Genomic DNA, 21105 nt, shown 5'->3' on the forward strand with positions numbered 1-21105 from the left:
AGAGAGACAGAGCATGAGTCAGGGAGGGCCAGAGAGACAGGGGGGCTCACTGCTGTCTCTCACTGTGCTGACAGCAGTGAGCCCACACAGGGCCAGAAAGAGGGAGAGAGAGTCACAAGCAGGCTCTGCATTGTCAGCACAGAGCCTGACATAAGGCTCAAACTCATGAACTGTGAGATCATGGCCTGAGCTGAAATCAAGAGTTGGATGCTTCACTGACTGAGCCATCCAGGTGTTCCCAAGATTTATTTCCAAATAGCAGCCCAATAACAATAAAATAAATCACTGATCTCTACCAGTATCATTAAATTGTTGAGAATGCAAACTATTTTTTTTTTTTAAATAAAATCCAACCTAAAGCCTTTCCTATTTATTTTCATGTTACCAGCACTTTGGGTTTCCATTTACTTTATACCACGAACAGCATGCAAAGACTTGATGTGTTTACTCAAAACGAAAAAAATATATTTTGACTGAAAACCAATGTTACTTCAAGATGTAAAAGAGTGTAAAGCACACTCGGGTATTTTTTAGAGTAGGTCATAACTTAGAAAATAACGTTTTGAATAAATCAACTGACATAGTGGCATTTCAGACGACATCTCTTCTGTGCAGCCTCACTTGCCCCTCCAGGAATTCGTATCAACAAAAAGGCATCAATTATTTTCTATGTTCACTTATTCAAATAGCCTTTCTCCTCGAAAAATTGCCAAGAAAAATGAAATAATTCATACCAAAAGCATAAATAGTCAGTTATTCATGTGTAAAAACTTGTATCAGCAGCAAAAAAAAGGGAAAAAGATGATAATATAGCTGTTTCTGAGTTAACCAAAGAATTCTCTTCTCTTTAAAGATAAAACCCTGATACAACTCTCTCAATCAATAAAGTAAGCAACAAACTTACTAAACTATTTTTCAAATTTTTGATAATTGACAAGGAAACAGCTGAGAAACAATTTGAGGATGAAATATTTACCTATTTCCCCCATTCTCTGATGCCGAGAAAAAATAAAAACACTACATCTAAAATATAAATGATTGGTGAAGCAGACTTTCCTTTCCTTAGATCTATCTGCCCAGAAAGTAGGGAGGAGAGTATGTAAAATAAAATAAACAAAACAAAAATGGTCAATCAAGAAATAAATTCCGGGGCGCCTGGGTGGCTCAATCAGTTGAGCATCTGACTTCGGCTTAGGTCATGATCTCACAGTTCGTGGGTTCGAGCCCCGCATCAGGCTCTGTGCTGGAGCCTGCTTCAGATTCTGTGTCTCCTTCTCTCTCTGCCCCTCCCCTGCTCATGCTTTCTCTCACTCTGTTTCTCAAAAATAAATAAATGTAAATTTTTTTTTCAATTAACAAAAAAGAAATAAATTCCATAATTTGAAAGTCTTTTATCATCTTCCAAAGTAAGTGTTTTTTTTCAAAGGTTTGAGTAAGCAGAAACTTAGGTTATGTATATGCATAAAAACATAGATGGGAATAGTAGCAATTCTTGTGGGTTTTTATCAGGGCATTCTAAGAATGTTTAGACTAGTAAATCATGCTGCTCTAAGAAGCCAAGTGATTTGGCCTCCAGGATGGCAGGGTAATAGGGCTGTGACATATCGAGTCAACCAACTGAAGTTTAAACTGGATTTAAAAGCTCCAGTTGTGAATATCTTCTTCCCTTGCAGTTCATGGTATATCGCTATCCAAAAGGCAACCTAAGTTGTGAGAAAACAACTTTCTTCATGAAAATTTGGTAAGATCAAATTATATGGCAGTTTTAATAACCTTAGACACAATGGCACCTTGACGGACTTTCTCATGAATCTTCTTCACAAATTTCACTTCAAAATATGTATCAAACAAAATGCAAGGCCTATGTTAATTGTCTACTTCCATATTTTTATCCTTTTCTTGGTTGAGGTCGTTCTTCAGATGATACTTTGGCATTCAAGTTTGATGACTTTCCGCTTGAACTAAGTAAATGAGGGGCCAAAAGTGTGTAAACGTGTTGAAGATCACATGTGTGCCTAGCCACTTCCAACGTGGGAAGAAATGACCAGCCTTTGAGAACACTCTGTCCTGGAAGCCAGGATGCTCAATAGCTGGGGAAATGATAATTGGTGTCATTAATTCTTTCTTTTTACATGACGTCCACTGAATAATCTCTTTTATTTTTTATGTACCTGAAATTAAAAGGGGATTAGATAATTTTTGAAAACCTATTCCTCTAATCCTAATTTCTCTGTTCAAATTAGGGCAGAGCAACATCATTTGTGCTAGTTAGTAAGGACACAAAGCAAATGCTGCTTGAAGAAGTTGATTCCAGGACCAGAGGCATGGCGTGATGATATGGGGTGATGAAATATAAAGCATATTCCCTCATTTTACATTACATAAAGAAATAATATCTTAGAATGAGGAGGTAGAAGGTGTAAAGGAACATGATGAGTACCTTTTAGTATCATTTCCAGCTTTTTGCTTCTGTAGACTGTGTTAAAAATGCATTTGGTTTTCAAAAGCATAATAATTGTTAATGATTTTGATAAATGAAAATACGCATCATTTAAGAATCCATATAACCTAAAATAAATCTTCAATGAAATCATCCATAACATTTGACGTCAGTTTTAAAACAATCTCAAAGCACTTACTGTCACTATTTTGAAGAATCATGAATCATATGAATATATGAATCATTATGTTTAGGTTAAATTTCATAAATATCTGAGTTGCATGATACATAAAAATAAATGAGACAGAATTGAAACACCCACTGTTATTAACATTTCTTATTTATTTTCAAGAACATTTATTTTTGTTTCATATCCCTACCTTCTGTCTGGAAGAAAGTAAATTTTAACATAAGGATTCCTTGGCCTCCCATCTTCCCTGGAAGGGAGATCCTTTGCTCCCAAAATTGTAACTATTAATTGGTGACCAACCTTGTCAAACCATAGTTTTATCTGAAAAGCAAAAATATTCATTTATCAGCTCAAACTTTTACTACCATAACATAATGCTTACATTCCCAATCTTTCCCCATTCTCTTACACTAATATGAGCACAGAATAAGTTTTACTTCATAAATTGCACTTAGTTAAAATAAAAGGATATGCTATAATAACTTCAATGAACAGAGGCAATAATTCAGATTATTTTGGGTGGATTGATAAATCACTTGAGCTTTTTGTTATCCTAATGTGATTGCTTATTAACATGTGCATGATAATTACCCTAAGAACTTCACATACAATGACTGTGTTTGCCTATCTTTATGTAAGAATCATACTTTAGTTCCCCTAAAATAATGAGTTTAGAATAAATGCTCAAGTGAACTGAAGAGATACCTCATTTATATGGCATTCGTAGGGAATTTTTAAGCAAATGTTTTAAAAGACAAAACATTTCATTTGAAAAGACATTTTAAAGATTACAAGCAAGGTAGAATTACCAGTGGCTTTAGTCCATAGACTCCTTGATTTTGTATTTAAAGCCATAATAAATTCATCTTTATAGGTTTTTCTTACACAGACATCGAGTCCCTTTTTCATTAGAGGAGAAGATATATTACATCCTTAGAATAAAAGGGTATTATTTTACCATTCGAGATGAGAAGATGGGAGTAACTTCTCTGACATAATTAGGAATTGGAACTTCACATCCAGCTGCTAAATTCATTTGATTTAACAATTGTCACCTCCCACACACATACCTCACACTCCCACACCTAGCTAGCTAATTCTACCCTGTCAGGATGTATAACTTGGCTCTAATCCACGTTTTGGTTCGGAACTCATCACTGCTCTGGCCATTATCTTGAAATTGAATCCAAAATCTGAAAGTTGGGAATAAAATTATATACTGTTTAATAGTTTAATTTTTCCTTTAATTTTGAAGTTTAATATTTGCAGCAGTTAAAAAAAAAATGTTAATATACATCTCATGTCCGTCATTCCCTCTTCTCCTGAAATGGACAGTCAGGTCTGGACCAGGCTCTGAGATATACAAATAAATATACAACATATATACACATGCATAAAAATCACCTAAATATATATATATATGTATATATGATATATTGGTATTTGGTTCTAATTCTAACATGGCTCTGTTGAGTCTCTCACTTCATATCTCAGAGAACGAGAGGCTGAACGAGACTTTTGAGTCCAAAGAAGAGGACTAATGGCCCAGAAGAGTATATAAAATTATTTATCACGCTCTTCTGTCAAATGGAATTAGCCTTCTTAATAACAGCAAGAAATATTTAATTTTTAAAAAAATAATTAATACCCTTTATGTTATATTAAGCCTTCATATTTAAAATGCAGGTTTTACCATGCTGTCGTGTAACAAAGTTTTCTTAATAGAGCTGCAAAGTACAGTCTCTAGAAAAGTGTTTCTTAAAGGGTGGTTCACTAACCTTACATCTGTGTTATCTGGCTTATTTGTTGAAAAGTTACAAATTCCTGTGGCCCACCCCTCACCTACTGAATCAGGACGGGGCCCAGGTTTTTGTTTGTTTGTTTTTTTGACAAATTTCAACAAGTCCTCCTGGTGATTCTCATGGGCATTAAAGTTTGAGAACCAAACTTTATTAACACCCTAGGGAATTAACACCCTGAAAGAAAAAAAAAAAACCTCTTCAACATGCGAATAGAAAAAAGTACAAATATTTGCTTGTGTAACAACATTAGAACATAGATACGGGTGAGGGTAAGTGGAAAAAAAAAAAGAAACCATTGTTCTGGCAAAAGACATGAAGGGAAAACAACAAGAAAAAAAGTAAGAAATACAAGAGTGTCTTTATATGAGATGAAAGAGAGATGTTGTCAGAGTGCATCATGGTTCTTCTAAAATGTGTGACCAAAAACCCCATTAATTTCTGATATTCTCTATTTTCTATAGCAATCAAAAAGCTTATGGCTTTATATTTCCAGGACAATTAAAAACACTTCTCTGAGGATCATGATATGATTATTAGGCACTTCAAAGAAAAAAAGATTCTGAAAGGCTAAAAAAAAAAAAAAAGAAAGAAAACCTTTTTCTGGTAAACTGTACATTTAGAAACAAAGAAACAATAATAATAATTATTAGACTAAGCTCATAATTATTGGAGCAAGTTACTGATTTCTGTAAATTGTTTCTGACGGATGAGACTAAGCATTTGCCATCTTCACAGGTGATATTTTTGCTCCTCTAAACTCATTAGAGACGAACATTTGAGATACATAACTTCAAATGCTTGATAAGCAGTATTCTTTTTAGATTTTCCTATGCCACAGAAAACTAAAATTATCATTTGTAATATTCATTTTTCATACAAGCAGATACTAGGCATATGGCCTCCATATATACATTTTATAAAATTTATAAAATTATACTTTCCAGATATATAAATGTTAATATAGTACATTTTAATTTTATGGGTTTTTTAGTCAAAATTACAACTTTTAATAAACTGTTTTAAACTAGGCGTTTGATCGATAGCCCTAATTTTCATTTTATATTACAGGACTTGCATTGAAGTTTTTAATAGATATCCAGTTCACATTAGCAAAACAATTATTTTATTAGCTAGATTATTTTATCACATTCCTAAATTTCTTATCTGTGCTTTTCAAATGATAGGTGAAAATATATCTGTTGATTCCCCCAAAATATAGTAAGTGGATTTCCACAGTTCTAGATGACATACTTCTGATTTTACCTCTATCTCATTAATAAAAATCTTGGAGCATCTTTTTAATTGTTTGCATATAATAATCATTCCAGCTTTACCATGTACCCATTTTTAAATGTCCTAAGGAGAACCTGAACAGCACAAGTAAATATTTAACACTATATAATATTAAGTAGAACAACTGTAATTTTTCAAATTTAAACTAAATTAGTATTATTCAAAACCAACAACAACAAAAAAAACATGCAGCAAAGCAAGGAAAGCATAATACTACTTAAAAAAAACAACTATATTGTCATTATTTTACCATGTAAGGGTTTCCTAATGAAAAGAGGCAAACAACTTGTACCAAGTGTTACAGTAAAATTAAATCCCATTTCAATTACAAAATGTGAACAACATAAACCCAACACATTTTATTTAGATAATCATTTTGTTCTTTCACAATAACACACTTTTCAAACTTGAACCTTATATATTAAATGGATAAAATTCATATTTTAGATAAGGTACAAATTTATTTGCCAATCTCCTCAAGGATTTGTTGCTTGGAAAATGCAAGAGAAAGATGTTAAGTGATAAAATGAATGATTTAAAGAGACAGAAAACTTAGTGCAATAAAAAAAAATATCAGCAGTATAAAATTAGCTAGTTTTGTCAATATTCTATACACAAGTGCAGTCTGAAACCTATCAAGTTTTAGCATTCAGTGGATCATATAAAATCACTAACAGAGATTGTCTCTTTAAATTTTAATTGTATTTTCATCTCCATGCAGAAATTTTACAAGCTGGCTTATAAAATGATTTGAAAGTCAATAATATGGTTTGGAGCAACATACCAAAACAAGTTTCCTACTACGCATTTTCCAAAAACATACAAATAAGGGTTAAAACACAACTTTCGTTTCTATCAGGCAGACAGGGCCTTTACCTGAACCCTAGGAACAAAAGGCGTTGTTCTTCTACTAAGGCTTTGGCTCTGGTAAGCAAAATTAAAGAAAAAAGCAATAAAACAAAACCAAAAAGGACAACACGCTGGGACTAAAAGACCAAAAGTAAAAACAAACACATAAAACTATCCCTTAAATATTATTTTTCCATAACAATACATATCTGAATTAAGGACTTCAATGTAACAAGTTAATTTTGCCAAAATGCTAAGATATATAAAAACTATACAAAATCAGATGTTTAAATGTAATCAACACAATAGGAATTAAGAGCAAATGTAAAATAACATTTTTGGGCTTGTATATTCTGAAAGAATGAGTGTAAACATAATCCAGGAGTCAAGAAATTTCAGGTTTTACCCTTAAACGCTCTACATAGAAAAAAATCAGTCCAAGAAGTTACATAAAAATGCACCATAGAATTATTATTAGTGAAAAGTCATCTGTAGAAGTAATCGTGTGACTTCTCTAAAACACATCTAACAAAAATTTTAAAAACATTAGCCAAGTTGGCTCCAGCATTTCTTAAAAGAATAAACACAGTAAGATAAAAGCATGTGGAACACACTGTACTAACTAGTTGATTCACACCTTAAGAATTTATACCAGGTTCTAGTATTTAAACACCATTTTTAAACATTTATTACATACTATACAAGGTAATACTGTTTATTGCTAATCACACTTATTAATGATAATACCTCAATTCTTTTTATTTATACAATTCTTTATATTTTTCCAAGCCTCTACTGGCAGGTTATTGCAAGTTCATTGTCTCCAACAAAACTAGAAGGTAGGTGCTATTATCTCCAATTTGAAATAAGGAGACATAGAGAAAGGCTGGATATACTTGCCCATACTCAAACAAAAAGTAAGATAGTGTAAAGGTAAAAAAAAATAAAGCCTGGTTCTAAAAAAGAAAACAAGGAAGGGAAGGGAAGGGAAGGGAAGGGAAGGGAAGGGAAGGGAAGGGAAGGGAAGGGAAGGGAAGGAGAGGAGGGAAAAAAAGCCCAGTTCTGATTAAATCATTGTTTCAAATTCTTATAATAAAATCAAATTTTCTTTCTCTTTTGGCTTATCCTGTTTTCATTTGGAAACAGTTACCAAAAGACATCACAATAATCAGAATTTTGTGCCTTTAGTAAGGCATGCTAACAACTAAATAGGAACAAAATCAGAAGCATATATCAGGGTTTGGGAAGGGATTTCAAGGCATTCAATTCTTCTTCCTTCCCTAAGATTCCATTCCATTCCTCACATTTCCCATTCTCCTGTCTAATTCAAAGAGTTATCAATAAAGGCTCCAGACCTTTCCATTGCTATAAGGAAACAGATAATAAGTACTAGGAGGACTGTTGCCTAATTTGATTGTCACCAGATAGACACTATTTAAGACATAAATCTAAAACCCAAAGGAAAGCAGATCTTAAAAGCAGACATCAATCATGAGTCATCTTTCTCTCTCTCCAAAAACCAAGGCAGTCTCAAATCTAAGCACTCTTCCTTTTGTGTGGAGACATTTCCAAAGGAAGAAAGAAATCTTTAGATATGGAGTATGTTACTGATATCTGTCTGCATGATCCTAGGTGAATACTTCTCTAACAAATGGGCCAAGGATGGATGAAACGCATAGAGATTAACAAGGCCAGCTGAACAAAGGAACTAACAATATACTCTATTTGGAAGTAGATTTTATTTTCCTTCTCCTCTCACCTGTTCTACCTGTTTTAGACCCAAAGCAACAGGTAATGGAAGATTTGCGCAGGTAAGTTTTACTTCATAAACTAAAAAAGCTTAATTTGAAATGAACAGCACTTCAAAATAAATTCATCCTTTACGGCAAACAATTTCCATCTCCTAATATGATCTCAAGTAAGCAATTCACAGGTTTCTGAAATCAGTTGTCTACAATCTAGGGCAATTTAAACTTAATCTTTACCTATAAGTTTACACATTAAACTTGGCTGGAAAAAACATATTTCTGTTTTGCTAGTGTTTTTAATTGAGATGAAATTCACATATAATAAAAGTAACCATCCTAAGGTATACAATTTAATGGCATTTAGTACATTCACAATACTATGTAACTACCACTTTCTTATAGTTTGAAAATTTGTCATCACCCCAGAATACCCTATGTACCTGTTTGTACCTATGAAGTAATGTAATCAACTCCCATTCCTCTAATGCCCCAACTCCTGGCAACTACTAAGTTGCCTTCTGTCTCAATAGATTCTGGATATTTCATACATGAATGGTGAACTCTTACGTATTGCATTGCAATTTGCGATTCATATTGATTCATTTATTTTACAGGAAATATCTGATGAAACCTGTGACAACTCAGCCTCATACAAATGAAGAATTGAATTTGTACACTATTTTGCATTTTTTTCATGTTTGTTTATTCCCGAGAGAGAGAGAGAGAGAGACAGACAGACAGCGTGAGTGGGGGAGGGGCAGAGAGAGAGGGAGACACAGAATCCAAAGAAGGCTCCAGGCTCTGAGCTGTCAGCACAGATGCGGGGCTCAAACTCATGAACCGCAAGATCATGACCTGAGTCGAAGTGGGACACTTAACCGACTGAGCCACCTAGGTGCCCCTTTGCATTTTTAATGTCACTTTGTATCATACACTGCACTATCTTTAGGGCATTCCTTTTATGCAATGCTTCTGGAATAACAAGGTTGTGATGATGAGGTATAAAACATAAAAGCTCAAGGGAATAAACCTTCATTTACAGGAAGTTTTTTTTTTTTAATAGTATTTTTTTTTTTTAACGTTTATTTATTTTTGGGACAGAGAGAGACAGAGCATGAACGGGGGAGGGGCAGAGAGAGAGGGAGACACAGAATCGGAAGCAGGCTCCAGGCTCCGAGCCGTCAGCCCAGAGCCCGACGCGGGGCTCGAACTCACGGACCGTGAGATCGTGACCTGAGCTGAAGTCGGACGCTTAACCGACTGAGCCACCCAGGCGCCCCAGCATTTACAGGAAGTTTTTAAAAGGCTGTAGAGTTTCTAAGGATATTGAAAGATACATACCTATTCTTCAGTTACTTACTCCATTTAAATGGGCATACAAAATGGATATGGACAATATTTACAAACCCATCACTAAAAATGGAGTCAGAAAAATATTAAAACAAAGTAACTTAGGGAAACATTGTAGACATAAAGCAACCACAGACCCAGAAGTAAAATAAAATTATTATCAGTAAGAATCAATGTGTTCTTATAGAAAGAAAGAATTTTAAGCTTCTCACTTTTAAAAAGAGTCAAAGGCTATATTTTATCTTAACACTGTTTCAAAAAGTAGCCAACTAATTTAAATTATTGATTTTTAATTTAACTTTAAATGGTTGATTTAATCATTTAAATTATTAATTTTAAAGAATTGAAAGAACTACAAAAGTAATCCCCTAAAGAAGCAAACTATTAAACTGTGGAAGAACATAAGTTTTAAAAAGAATCAAAAGAAGAGAGTTTTGACACAGCCAAGGCTAACATACAGTCCAGGTGTCATAAACCTGAACTCAAAATGATTTTCTCACCAAATACATTTATGGCACTTTCATAACTTATGCCCTAGAATAATAACCAGCAACAGCAGAATTCAAGCATAGAGAGGAAATAAACTGCATAAAGTTTTAAAAATATCAACAGTCTTGAAATGAAAGTTTAAACAACAATTTAAATTATATGTATATTTCTACTTGAGAAAATATCAGTCCACGAACTGACCTGATACATTAGGAGGTCAGCTTATATACCATACAAATTTTCTTTGTTCTCCAGAATTAGCAATGCCATAAAATTGTGAGCTATGGGCATAGGTAAAAACTCACCAGAATAAAAATGTCCAAAGGTAAAATAAATAGAAGGATATAGGGATTGTAATGTTGCCTTGCGACTTCCTAGGAATTTTCCCAAAAGTTGATATATAACACCTAAACTCTACATCATTAGAGAAAACCAAAATGGTCTCCAGTTGGCAGGAATAGGGTTAAATATAAAGGGAAACACTATATCCAGAAGGATATCTTGCTTATGTTTCCTGCATGCAAAGAATGAAAATAAAATTAAGTTTCATGAAGATGAAATCTGTGTCTATCGGATTGTTCACGGTTATATTCCCAGCAACTGGGATTAAGGTTGACCCAGGGCCAGAGCTTAACATATATTTCTTGAGTCAATGATTGAAGATTAATTTAATACAAACATTTTTGAGGAAAATGTGGCAACAGATTTCAAGAATCTCAAATCTTTTTCTCTTTCCTTCTCTTCCTGTAATTTTACTTCTGAAAAGTTATCCTGACAAAAGAATGTTTTGTTCGACCTAACAGAATACGTAAGAGTTATACTGAAGGATTTCCATGGTATCATTGTTTATAGTAATATAAATTAAGAACAAGCAAGATGTCCCATTATAGAGAATTAAGTTAAAATGGTATATTAGCTATTAAAATAATTTTAAGAGAAATTTTGAAAGAAAAAAGTTTTAAAGAAAAATGTGCACAATATATTACTCAGTAAAAAAGCAGATTTCAAAATATTATACACAGATTTATTACTTTTGTTTAAACATTTATATGTATGTGAATGTTACACTTTAGTGGCAGGTTATACGTGATTTTATTTTTTATGTATTTATCTGCACTCTAGATTTTCCACAATAAATATGTATAGTATTTATTAACACCATCTTACTGGACCATATCCCTTCCAAGTCATAAGAAAATGATAAAATGTACACATTTTAAATTATAATTACATGGATTTGAAACTAACAGCATTTATAAATGTAAATATTATGACTTGAAATCATTAATTATATATTTAGAAGTATAACTTTTAAGTTTATGTTTCCCTAAAATATTTAAGTCTTACCTTTCTACTATATTCATTTTGAACCATGATGAAAAATAGCTCAATTTGAAATTTGTCTAAATGCCTGCACTACACTCCTTAATCTTCCCCCCACTTCCATATGCCCTGGGATTTCAAAGTCAGTAACAAAGCAATACTTACTTACTATGAAGTCTAACTTCCGCTCCCTCTTCCACCAACTGAAGCCAACTACACACACACACACACACACACACACACACACACACACACACACACACATTTATTTATGTACTGGCATCATCCAGTCATACTATGCATTATTTAAAGATGGACTATTTCACTGAATCCATAATAATTAAAAAGAAATGGTTAATGTCTATTAGCACTTTCTAAAATGGTGAAAGTACACATATATTTGTAACTACAAATGACAACATCTGTGCTGTCAACATATGTAAAAGAGTAAGTTGAAAGATGCTACTTATGATGGAAACTGAAAAAAAAAAGACCACTGTCTTCAAATGAAAAGGTTCACTCTGTTTATGAGAGAAAGTACACAAAAATAATAAAGAGAAGAAATTCATTTTTGTAAGACATTTACAAGTTCCTGGTAAGTATCTCAACTTCTTTCTTGTGTAACTTTTCTGTCATTGCCACCTTTGTGATCAAAATAGTCCCAGAACAGACATGTCTAAGAACTATTTCAATAATTTAAATCTGTTAATTCTGCTTATACTTCCTATATCTTTTAATTAATAAAAACTCTTCACCAAAAAAATCAAACACCTCCCTTCCCCTCCCCCAAAAAGAGAAAATTCAAAGCTGATTAAACAAGAAGCTTTTTCTATTGCTCTTAAAACACCAGCCCCAAAATAGTTTATTTTTTAATTGTAACATTTTTTTATCCAAAATTCAGTATCTGAATTTTGATAACCTAAATAGTTCTTAATAGTGATAAAATTGCAAGTTTATGCAAGTTTACTAATTCATCAACATTATGTTTCTAAACTATAACAACATGAATTTCAATATTTTAATATTTTAAATAGTTTAAAAAGAGAATGACAACTGAAGAAATTCATAATAATTGAAGGCTCAAGTTTGCAAGGCTCTTCTAATATGGACAGATAATGCCTTATTGAATTTTTCATTTTTATTATAAAATGTTCAAATTAGGGATCACTTACTATGTAGTCACACAGTATACTCAGTTATCTATTAAATATTTTACCATCTATTTAGTTTTGTCTGTTGACCAAAGCATCTCAAGTACCATTATATTGAGAGCAATATTCATACCCCAATGCTTTACTATGACATTCAAATTTCCTTAAATTCAAAAAGTAGGGAATGTATAAAATTTACTTTCATCTTAAATATACCATCTTTGTACAACACATCAATTTTATTTCTCTTAAAAGTCTAGGACAAGTTATAGTCATTTTAAGACAGTGAGCAAAAATCATAACCTTGAATTTTAGAATAAAATTACTAAGGTAAAAAAGATTTTAGATAGCATCACAAATTTTCTCGTTAAATTCCAGAAAACCTAGGGGGTATAGCTCAGTGGTAGAGCATTTGACTGCAAATTCCAGAAAACCTAATAAACTCTAATAAAGAAATACTATGCTAAGTAATTTAAATTTCAATTAACTGAAATTACTAAGAATGAGAAAGTTGATGGTTAAAAGCAAAATTATAGTCTAAGAAGCAGTTGGTTTACAAAATGCTAACGTCATAAAGTGTTAACAATACTTGGTATTCCAAAAAGAGAAATTAATGTAGTGATTACATACTGAAAGTTGTCCAGACAAGTACTGTGGAACATCCCTCAACATGCCGGGACTCATGGGAGAGGTAACGGAAATAGAAGGGCGATCCATTTTTTGAGATTCGAATGAGCTGGAACCTGAAATGGCAATTATACATAAGAAATAATAATGATGACTCTTCATTAGCATTTAATAATCTTTACCACATATCTTTTAAATTATTTATGTATTTATTTATTTAAAATGTCCACAAAACATCATTATATAGACCATTTTCTTAGCCACAATATTCCAAATAAACTTACAGCTATGTTTTGAAAGTGTAAGTACAGCTGAGCGACTCTCTTAAGACCAAGAGTGAAACATTTTCTCTGCCAGTTATAGTAAAGACCGACTTCTATGCCAGGACTTAGTTACTTTGCTATGTATATACTAAACTCGTATCTTATCATAACATATTAAGAAATTTCTAAAAATAGAAACTCTGGAAAAATCAAAACCTAAATCAAAAAAGCAACTTGAAGGCGATGCAAACTTGTAATGCTAAAAACATAAGTACTAGAATATTAATCATGAAGTGTTTCCAGGAAGTGACACTTTAAAACCATATCTGGAAAAGAATATAGTAAATTAGATGGGCAGAAAAGAAGAGAGGGTCTATGAAACAAGAGACATTACAGCAGAGAAAGCACAGCCTTGGTACTCAGAAGTTATATATATGAATTTATTTCTATGGAGGGGAAGGAACGATTCAGAAAGTGAATAAAAATGGAGCTAAGGGAATAGTGGGGGGATTAAGTGCCTGGAGTTCTGGGCTACACATTTTGGCACTAATCGACTATTAATCATTATTGCCTCATTCTCTTCTGAGTGAGGCATTAACTGGATTTGAAGAAGATGACTTTACCACTTATTTGAAGTGTGAATTGATTTGAGAGAGAGGGAAAACATCTCAAAACAAGTGGAATTCAGTAAAATAATAATAGGAAAGGTTGTGAAGATGGAATGGGCAGAAAGAATTCAGCAATATCACAAAATAAACAAAAGAGGACTCAGAAATGAATTAGACATGAGAGATAAAGGGAAAAACATGAAGATTTCAAGCCTTGTAATTAGACAGGAGATCAAGAAAATCCTTTATGTCTCTGTCTTGTTCTCTGAACAAGACTCTGCTGATATTTCTTGGGATGTAAAACACTGGACAAGTCCTGTGTTTAAGGAATGGGTGGAGGGGTGCCTGGGTGGCTCAGTCGGTTAAGCCTCCGACCTCAGCTCAGGTCATGATCTCACGGTTTGTGAGTTCGACCCCACGTCGGGCTCTGCGCTGACAACTCAGAGCCTGGAGCCTGCTTCCAATTCTGTGTCTCTCCAACTCTCGGCCCCTCCCCTGCTCATGCTCTGTGTCTGTCTGTCTCTCGATAATAAACATTAAAAAAAAAAAAGGAATGGGTAGAGAAGTTAATTAGAACTAACACGATACCTCTGAGACATCCAAGGGGAGATGTAAAGCAGGTAACTGGATGTAGGGATGGGACCAAATGTCGAGTAGATATTAGTGTTAGGAATCAAACCGTAAAGTGTCCGCCAAATTGGAGGCATGAGTGGATAAAACACACTCCTAAAAAGGGTATAGTCTAAAATAAAGGGGGAAACTTTATGTCTTGGCATCAGAAGTAACAGTGATACCTTATATAATATTTAGAAGTGGAAAGAATGATGGCTTTATGGTGAGAAGTAAGCTCAGTTTTCTACAATGTTAAGCTTCAAGTAAGAGGAAGACACTTAACATATTATTTAAACATTCAAGGATAAAGGAATAATGATGGATCATTTTGATAATATAAATTTAAGAGTCATATGGCAATTAAAACTATTATGAAGAGAAGGATTTATTGAGGAACTAAGAGGATTAATAATTGGGCCTTGGAGAAACCTATTCTTCAACATTTAAAGAATAAAGGATTGATTCTAATTTAATTTGAGAAAGGATCCCTATCTCCTCAGAAACAATTTTAAAATTATAGACTAGGGACTTTTTTAAATAGCTATAATAAGATAAAAGGTTCCACCCTGCTCATACAATACCTGAGTGATGTTACATAAGTGAATAAGAACTGTACATATTTCATAGGACTTTTGTAAGAAATAAGTGTGATAATGTAGACACAACATCAAGCACAATCCTGGGCATCCAGTAAAATGGGAGCAGTGATGATAACGATAATGATATCATATATATAATAATTACCATTATATTAATTATTAACCTTGGGTTGGGGGCTCTAGCCCCTACACAGTCAAAAATCCACAATAACTTTTGACTCTCCCAAAACTTAACTAACAATAGCAGAGAGACAGGGAGAATGAGAATCCCAAGCAGGCTTCACACTGTCAGTGCAGAGCCCCATGTGGGGCTCAGTCTCACGAACCATGAGATCTCACCTCAGCCAAAATCAAGAGTCAGACGCTTAACCGACTGAGCCACCAAGGTGGCACTCATAGTATATTCTTAATTATTGTAGAATCCGATCACTTCTCATCACTTACATTGCTACCACCAATGCCTAAGTCACCAAATAAGATACTAAAGATTTCAATGGACTAAGTATCCAAATAAGACACTAAAGATTAAAATAGTTCCTTCACTGCCCTCTCTGCTTTCACTCTTGACTCATTTAAACTAGTTCCAACATAGTAGCCAGATTTTAAAACACAAATCTCTCCTCAAAACCAACTTATGTAGCTACTGATTGCCCTCAGAGCAAAAGCCCAGAACAAAGTCGTCTTTAGGGAGGCTTATGAAGTCTATGCAATTTGGCTGCCGTTACTCCTCACCCTTCATCCTCCCCCCCCATTTACTCTGGTGCAGCAACACTGGCCTCCTTCTTTTTCCTAAATGCATCTTAGGCTCTCCTGCCTTAGAGCCATAGCATGACCCAGTCCCCATACCTGAAAAGCATTTTCCCCAGAGAGCCAGCCACTCTTTCAAATCTTTGCTCCAATCTTCCCTTCTCAGTATGGTCTATCCTGATCATCTTATTCAAATGGCAAGCCTATTCCTCTCTTCTTTTACAATATCCCTTACACTACTCTCAATCAATCAAGAAACAGTTCATTGGAAAAAATCCATTTGTTTAACATCTGAAATAGCACTCAGACACAAGTAATAAAAAGCGTTTATGAATTTAACATTACTTAAACTTATATGTCTCTTGTTCCTTCACCACCCTGATGTTAAGTCAGAAATTACTATCCCATTTCTAAAAATATAAATTAGAATATTATTCACTAGATTACCCCAAATATTCCCCTCACTTACTGAGAGTTAGTTTACAAAATAGTACATTTTAGGGCTCCTGGGTGGCTCAGGCATTAAGTGACTGACTTCGACTCAGGTCATGATCTCACAGTTCGTCAGCTTGAGCCCCTCTTCAGCTGAGCTCGAGCCCTGCTTTGGGTGAACGTGAACCCTGGGTGAGCTCCACTTCTCTCTCTCTCCGCCCCTTGTGGCATTCATTCTCTCTCTCGCTCTCTCTCTGCTCCTCACTCACCTGTGCGCCGCACCTCCCCCCCCCCAAAAAAGTAGTGAATTTTAAAATTAGAAGAAATGGAGGAAGAAAGGGCTCTCTCTTTTAGGAGAGATGGGTATGTTCATTATTTTTATTGTGATGATGGTTTCATCTGTATGTCAACACTTACCTCCTTGTGCACTTAGGTGCAATTTATGGCAGTATACCTTAATAAAGCTATCTAAAAATACGTAGTATTTAAGATAGTGTGATTAAAAAAAACTCTTAAAATATTATAGAATTTTGTACTTTATCTCACAATAACATGAAATAATGCTAAATTTTTTCATTTGTATATGACTATATATTTGATAACAAGATTATTATATTTCTTAGTTTGTGTTAATTGATTAAATACTTGAATGACATTATTATTTTCTTCTAATATAAATGAAACTTACTAGACTCCAGTTGCGCATGTGTGGTATCAGGTATTCTAGGGATATCTCTGAAATGATAGAATAAGAAAACAAGAAATTGTTTCAACAACTAATGCAACTGCTATTTTGACTATTATCAACCGACATAGAACAGCAGAGTATAAAATGAACAAAATTGTGCATTACATAAATAAGAAAAAACAAGCTGTGGTACTTTATTGCTAATAAAAACATTCTGAGCTAACCCCAATTATTTAAAAAGGAATAGTCATATGCACTTAGAGATTTATAAAAACACATACTTTATTTTCTATGTGCTACACTACCTGATTATCCATGCTAATAAATTTTTGAATTCAAGATAAGTTTTATGATAAATATATTTGAATTCTATTCTATTCTTTATTCAGTAACATTGAAATGCAAATAAAATATAACTAAAAGAAATATTTAAAGATTCAGATTGTGACTGAAATTTTTACTGAAATGGAGTGCAATAACTCCATTGAGAAAAAATGCAGCCATGGTTTTCACTGGGACTTAAAAATTGTAACTGCACTTACACCAAAAATGTGCACGTTTTTGTTTGAGATTTACCAGGAGAGGTAGATTTTAAAGGTTAAGATCATTCAGAAAAGTACATAAAAGAATATTAAAGATAGTAAACAAAAATATGATTAGAAGATCCTTCAATACCAACAAATAGATTCGATTAATACACTAAGCTAATACATTGCAGTTTTATCATATTACAAAACTATGAAAAGACAAAATGAAAAATAGATACAATGTCGTGTGCCAGATTCACTACTCTGAATGTGAGTAGTGAATAAAACTTTTTCAATAAAGAAAGTTGAATTGAATAAAAAGTTTTCAATAAAACTACGTTAGCAATGTAGAGTCATTTTCCCCAACATAAAAAGAGTGCAAAATAATATACTTCAAATATTTCCTAAGTGAATGAAAACGGGGCATTAGTGCTCTACAACAAAAAACAATTTCTATAGCCTCCACCCTCGAATACTCTTAACCCCAGCTTGTATTTAATAATTTGCTGCTGTCAGTGTATATATATTTTTTATTGCTTTTATTTAGCTACAAGTATATCTTTTACATTGGCTTAGAATATAAGCTTCTGTAAAGGAAACACTGCTGATATTTAATGAGTAATTTTCATAATATAAGCACAAAGGATGATATTTATTGCCAACTTTTGGAAACCATTAATTTCATCTATAAGTAAAAATTACAAAAGGAGTACTTTGGTATTTGATTATTTTTTTGGTCTGTTTCCTTAAAGATGTCATTTTGCTCCTTCCACTGTTCCTTCTGTTTAGGAATAGTGTGCCCTTAGGCCCTCTCTTTCCTATGTTGAAATCTCCATTTTGAAAAAATACAGAAAATTCATGGACCCTCATTTTCACAATGTAGAGGCCCACAGTTCATGAAACTTTCCTTCTAAAAGTAATTGTTACTGGAGCAGCTGGGTGGCTCGGTAGGTCAAGCATCTGACTCCTGATTTTGGTTCAGGTCGTGATCTCACAGTTCATGAGACGGAGCTCTGTGCTGGGCTCTGCACTGACAGTGTGGAGTCTGCTCGGGATTCTCTCTCTCTCTGTTCCTCCCCCACTTGTGCTCTCTCTCCCCCTCTCTCTCTCTCAAATTAAACATTTTTTAAAAATGGAAAAAAAAGTTTTTTAAATAAAATTCTTAAAAAGAAATAAAAGTAACAGTTACTGAAGTCTCCTTCTCCCACCATGCCTTTGGTCATCTGTCAAGCCACTAAGACAATAAGAATAATAAACACCTAAATATTTCTTCTTCTTTTCTAATGAACTGTGTATTCTAGCATGATAAGATAAAGTGATGTCATGATTTTTGGTGCGCTGTTTTAATAAAAATGAAAAGAAGCATTGTCCTCAAAACAATAATTTTTATGGAACAACCAGGTAATTTGCACACTACAGATTGTTTAATGGTAGTCAATTTTATAAGGCACATGTAGAAAGTGCACAGACCAACTCACCCAATAGGTCTTGAAACAACAAGCTCCACTTGTGGTTCAGGTTTGGACTCCAGAATGATGTTATATACTTCTTCAAATGTGGCTCCTTGCAAGAACCTTCCATTCCATTCTAATACTTCATCACCTATAGTACATTCCAGTAATGATAATCTTAGAAAGAAAAACTAATCCCATAAAATACACTTGAAACAAAAGCAATCTTAAACTGTAATGAACTCCATAGAATACAATCACCGTTATGGAGTAAGACCTACTGACAACCGTTGCGCATTGGCATCAAATTTGATGATGAGATGATTAGTATTTTTACCCAAAAGGACAAAGGGATTGAGGAATAAAATTACATAAAAGCTATCTCTGTGGTTTCTTAACAGGAGTCTAACTCCAGAAACTATCTAATTGTGGAAACTATTAAACTCTGTTACCTCTTTGAAAACTTTATGATTATATTCTAAGGTTTTCAATATATATGCAACAAAGCACCTTATCTAAAGTTTCTTATAAAAAGCTTAACGCTTAACATCTTATCACATCTTCTCTAAGGCATTCAAGGATCTCTCCAATAGTATCCATTACGAAAGAGATAAGGAGTAACACATTTTAGGAAATATGTATTTATCCCTGAAGTTTGTTTCCTAAACTGTTGGAATTTTTTTCAAAAGAAAAATTAAGGCTTACAAGAAGCTAAATAATACTAGATACACAATAAGAGTATCCATCAGCAAAAAAATTATATCAGTAAATATAAAAATCTTTTTATCTAATGTGACTCCAGAAACAATAGTTATACTTCCATTAATGAATAAAGTTTAAATATCTAAGTTAAAGAAGCCTTTGTTTTTGGTCAAATCACTTCCAAGTGAGGATAACTTTTTTATAACTACTTGAGTTTAACAGTTTAAATATAAAAAATCAAAGATAGAAACCTACCTGGTCTAAGATGTCCTACAGTATCAGCTAAACTTCCTTTTTTTACTTTGGTAATAAATGCACAAAGCCGACCTGATTCAGTCATCTTTCCTCCTACAACCTGTTTAAAAGAGGAAAGTGTTTAAAACAGGCATACTGTTCAAAGGAACATAGTTGCAGATTCAAGTAAAAAATAACTAGACAATTTGTAGCTTTTAAAACTATAATATTCTAAAAATAATTTTTAAATAATATACTGTTATTATTAGGAACTAAACACATGTGAACTATTCTCACATGTTCTAAAATTTTCACAATTTAATCTATTATTTGTAAAAAATATTGCATACCTTAGAAAAAATTGAATAATTTGTAATTTCTGTCTTAAAGAATAATTTTTATCATTTCTAAAAACATTCTATTACAGTACTATATAGTTATATTAACATTTCCTTTTTTTTAAGTTTATTTATTTTGAGAGAGACAGAGAGAGAAAGAGAGAGAGACAGTGTGAGGGGGGTGTGCAGAGAGTCAGGGAGAGAATCCAAAGCAGGCTCCAAACTGTCAGTCAAGAGCCTGACATGGGGCTCAATCTCATAAACCATGAGATCATGACCTGAGCCGATATCAAGAGTTGGACACTAAACCAACTGAGCTACCCAGGAGCCCCTATATTAACATTTCTAGTTGTAGATTTCAAATATCATGATCATATAAATATTTGTTACTTTGATGACAGTTATGATAATCTACTAAAATTTCATTAGTTAGTAATATTTTAGGCACATTGGTAATGTATATAATGATGATGGATTTTTTTCTGAGAAAATTACAAAGTGTACTGAATCTCATTTGAATTCATGTAAACTTTAAACCATTGGCATCCCAATTTTTTTTCTACTTTTATGTTGTTATTTACATATATCTGTTAGAAAAAGGAAAAAAAATGTCAGCAATAATGCTGTGGAGTCATATGTGTA

The 21105-nt window shown here is 33.2% G+C and overlaps 1 protein-coding gene across 49 annotated transcripts in view; it reads right to left on the bottom strand.

Moving 5' to 3' along the window:
• The window catches only part of RIMS2 (regulating synaptic membrane exocytosis 2), a 614335-nt gene that overhangs the window by 277350 nt on the left and 315880 nt on the right, over positions 1-21105 (bottom strand). For 25 of the 49 annotated variants that reach the window (XM_086695440.1, XM_086695435.1, XM_086695417.1 and 22 more), the window contains 6 exons: positions 20147-20246; positions 19217-19340; positions 17212-17258; positions 13266-13378; positions 6602-6649; positions 2821-2951 (listed from right to left, as the gene is read on the bottom strand). In XM_086695440.1, the coding sequence (XP_086551566.1) occupies positions 2821-2951; positions 6602-6649; positions 13266-13378; positions 17212-17258; positions 19217-19340; positions 20147-20246 (563 nt within the window). The remainder of the gene's footprint in view (positions 1-2820; positions 2952-6601; positions 6650-13265; positions 13379-17211; positions 17259-19216; positions 19341-20146; positions 20247-21105) is intronic. The other 24 variants (XM_086695424.1, XM_086695433.1, XM_086695420.1 and 21 more) reach the window with 1 other exon arrangement.

This window comes from Puma concolor, chromosome F2, assembly GCF_028749965.1.
Source record: "Puma concolor isolate L17-30 chromosome F2, mPumCon1.1.hap2, whole genome shotgun sequence".
Classification (NCBI taxonomy): Eukaryota; Metazoa; Chordata; class Mammalia; order Carnivora; family Felidae; genus Puma; species Puma concolor.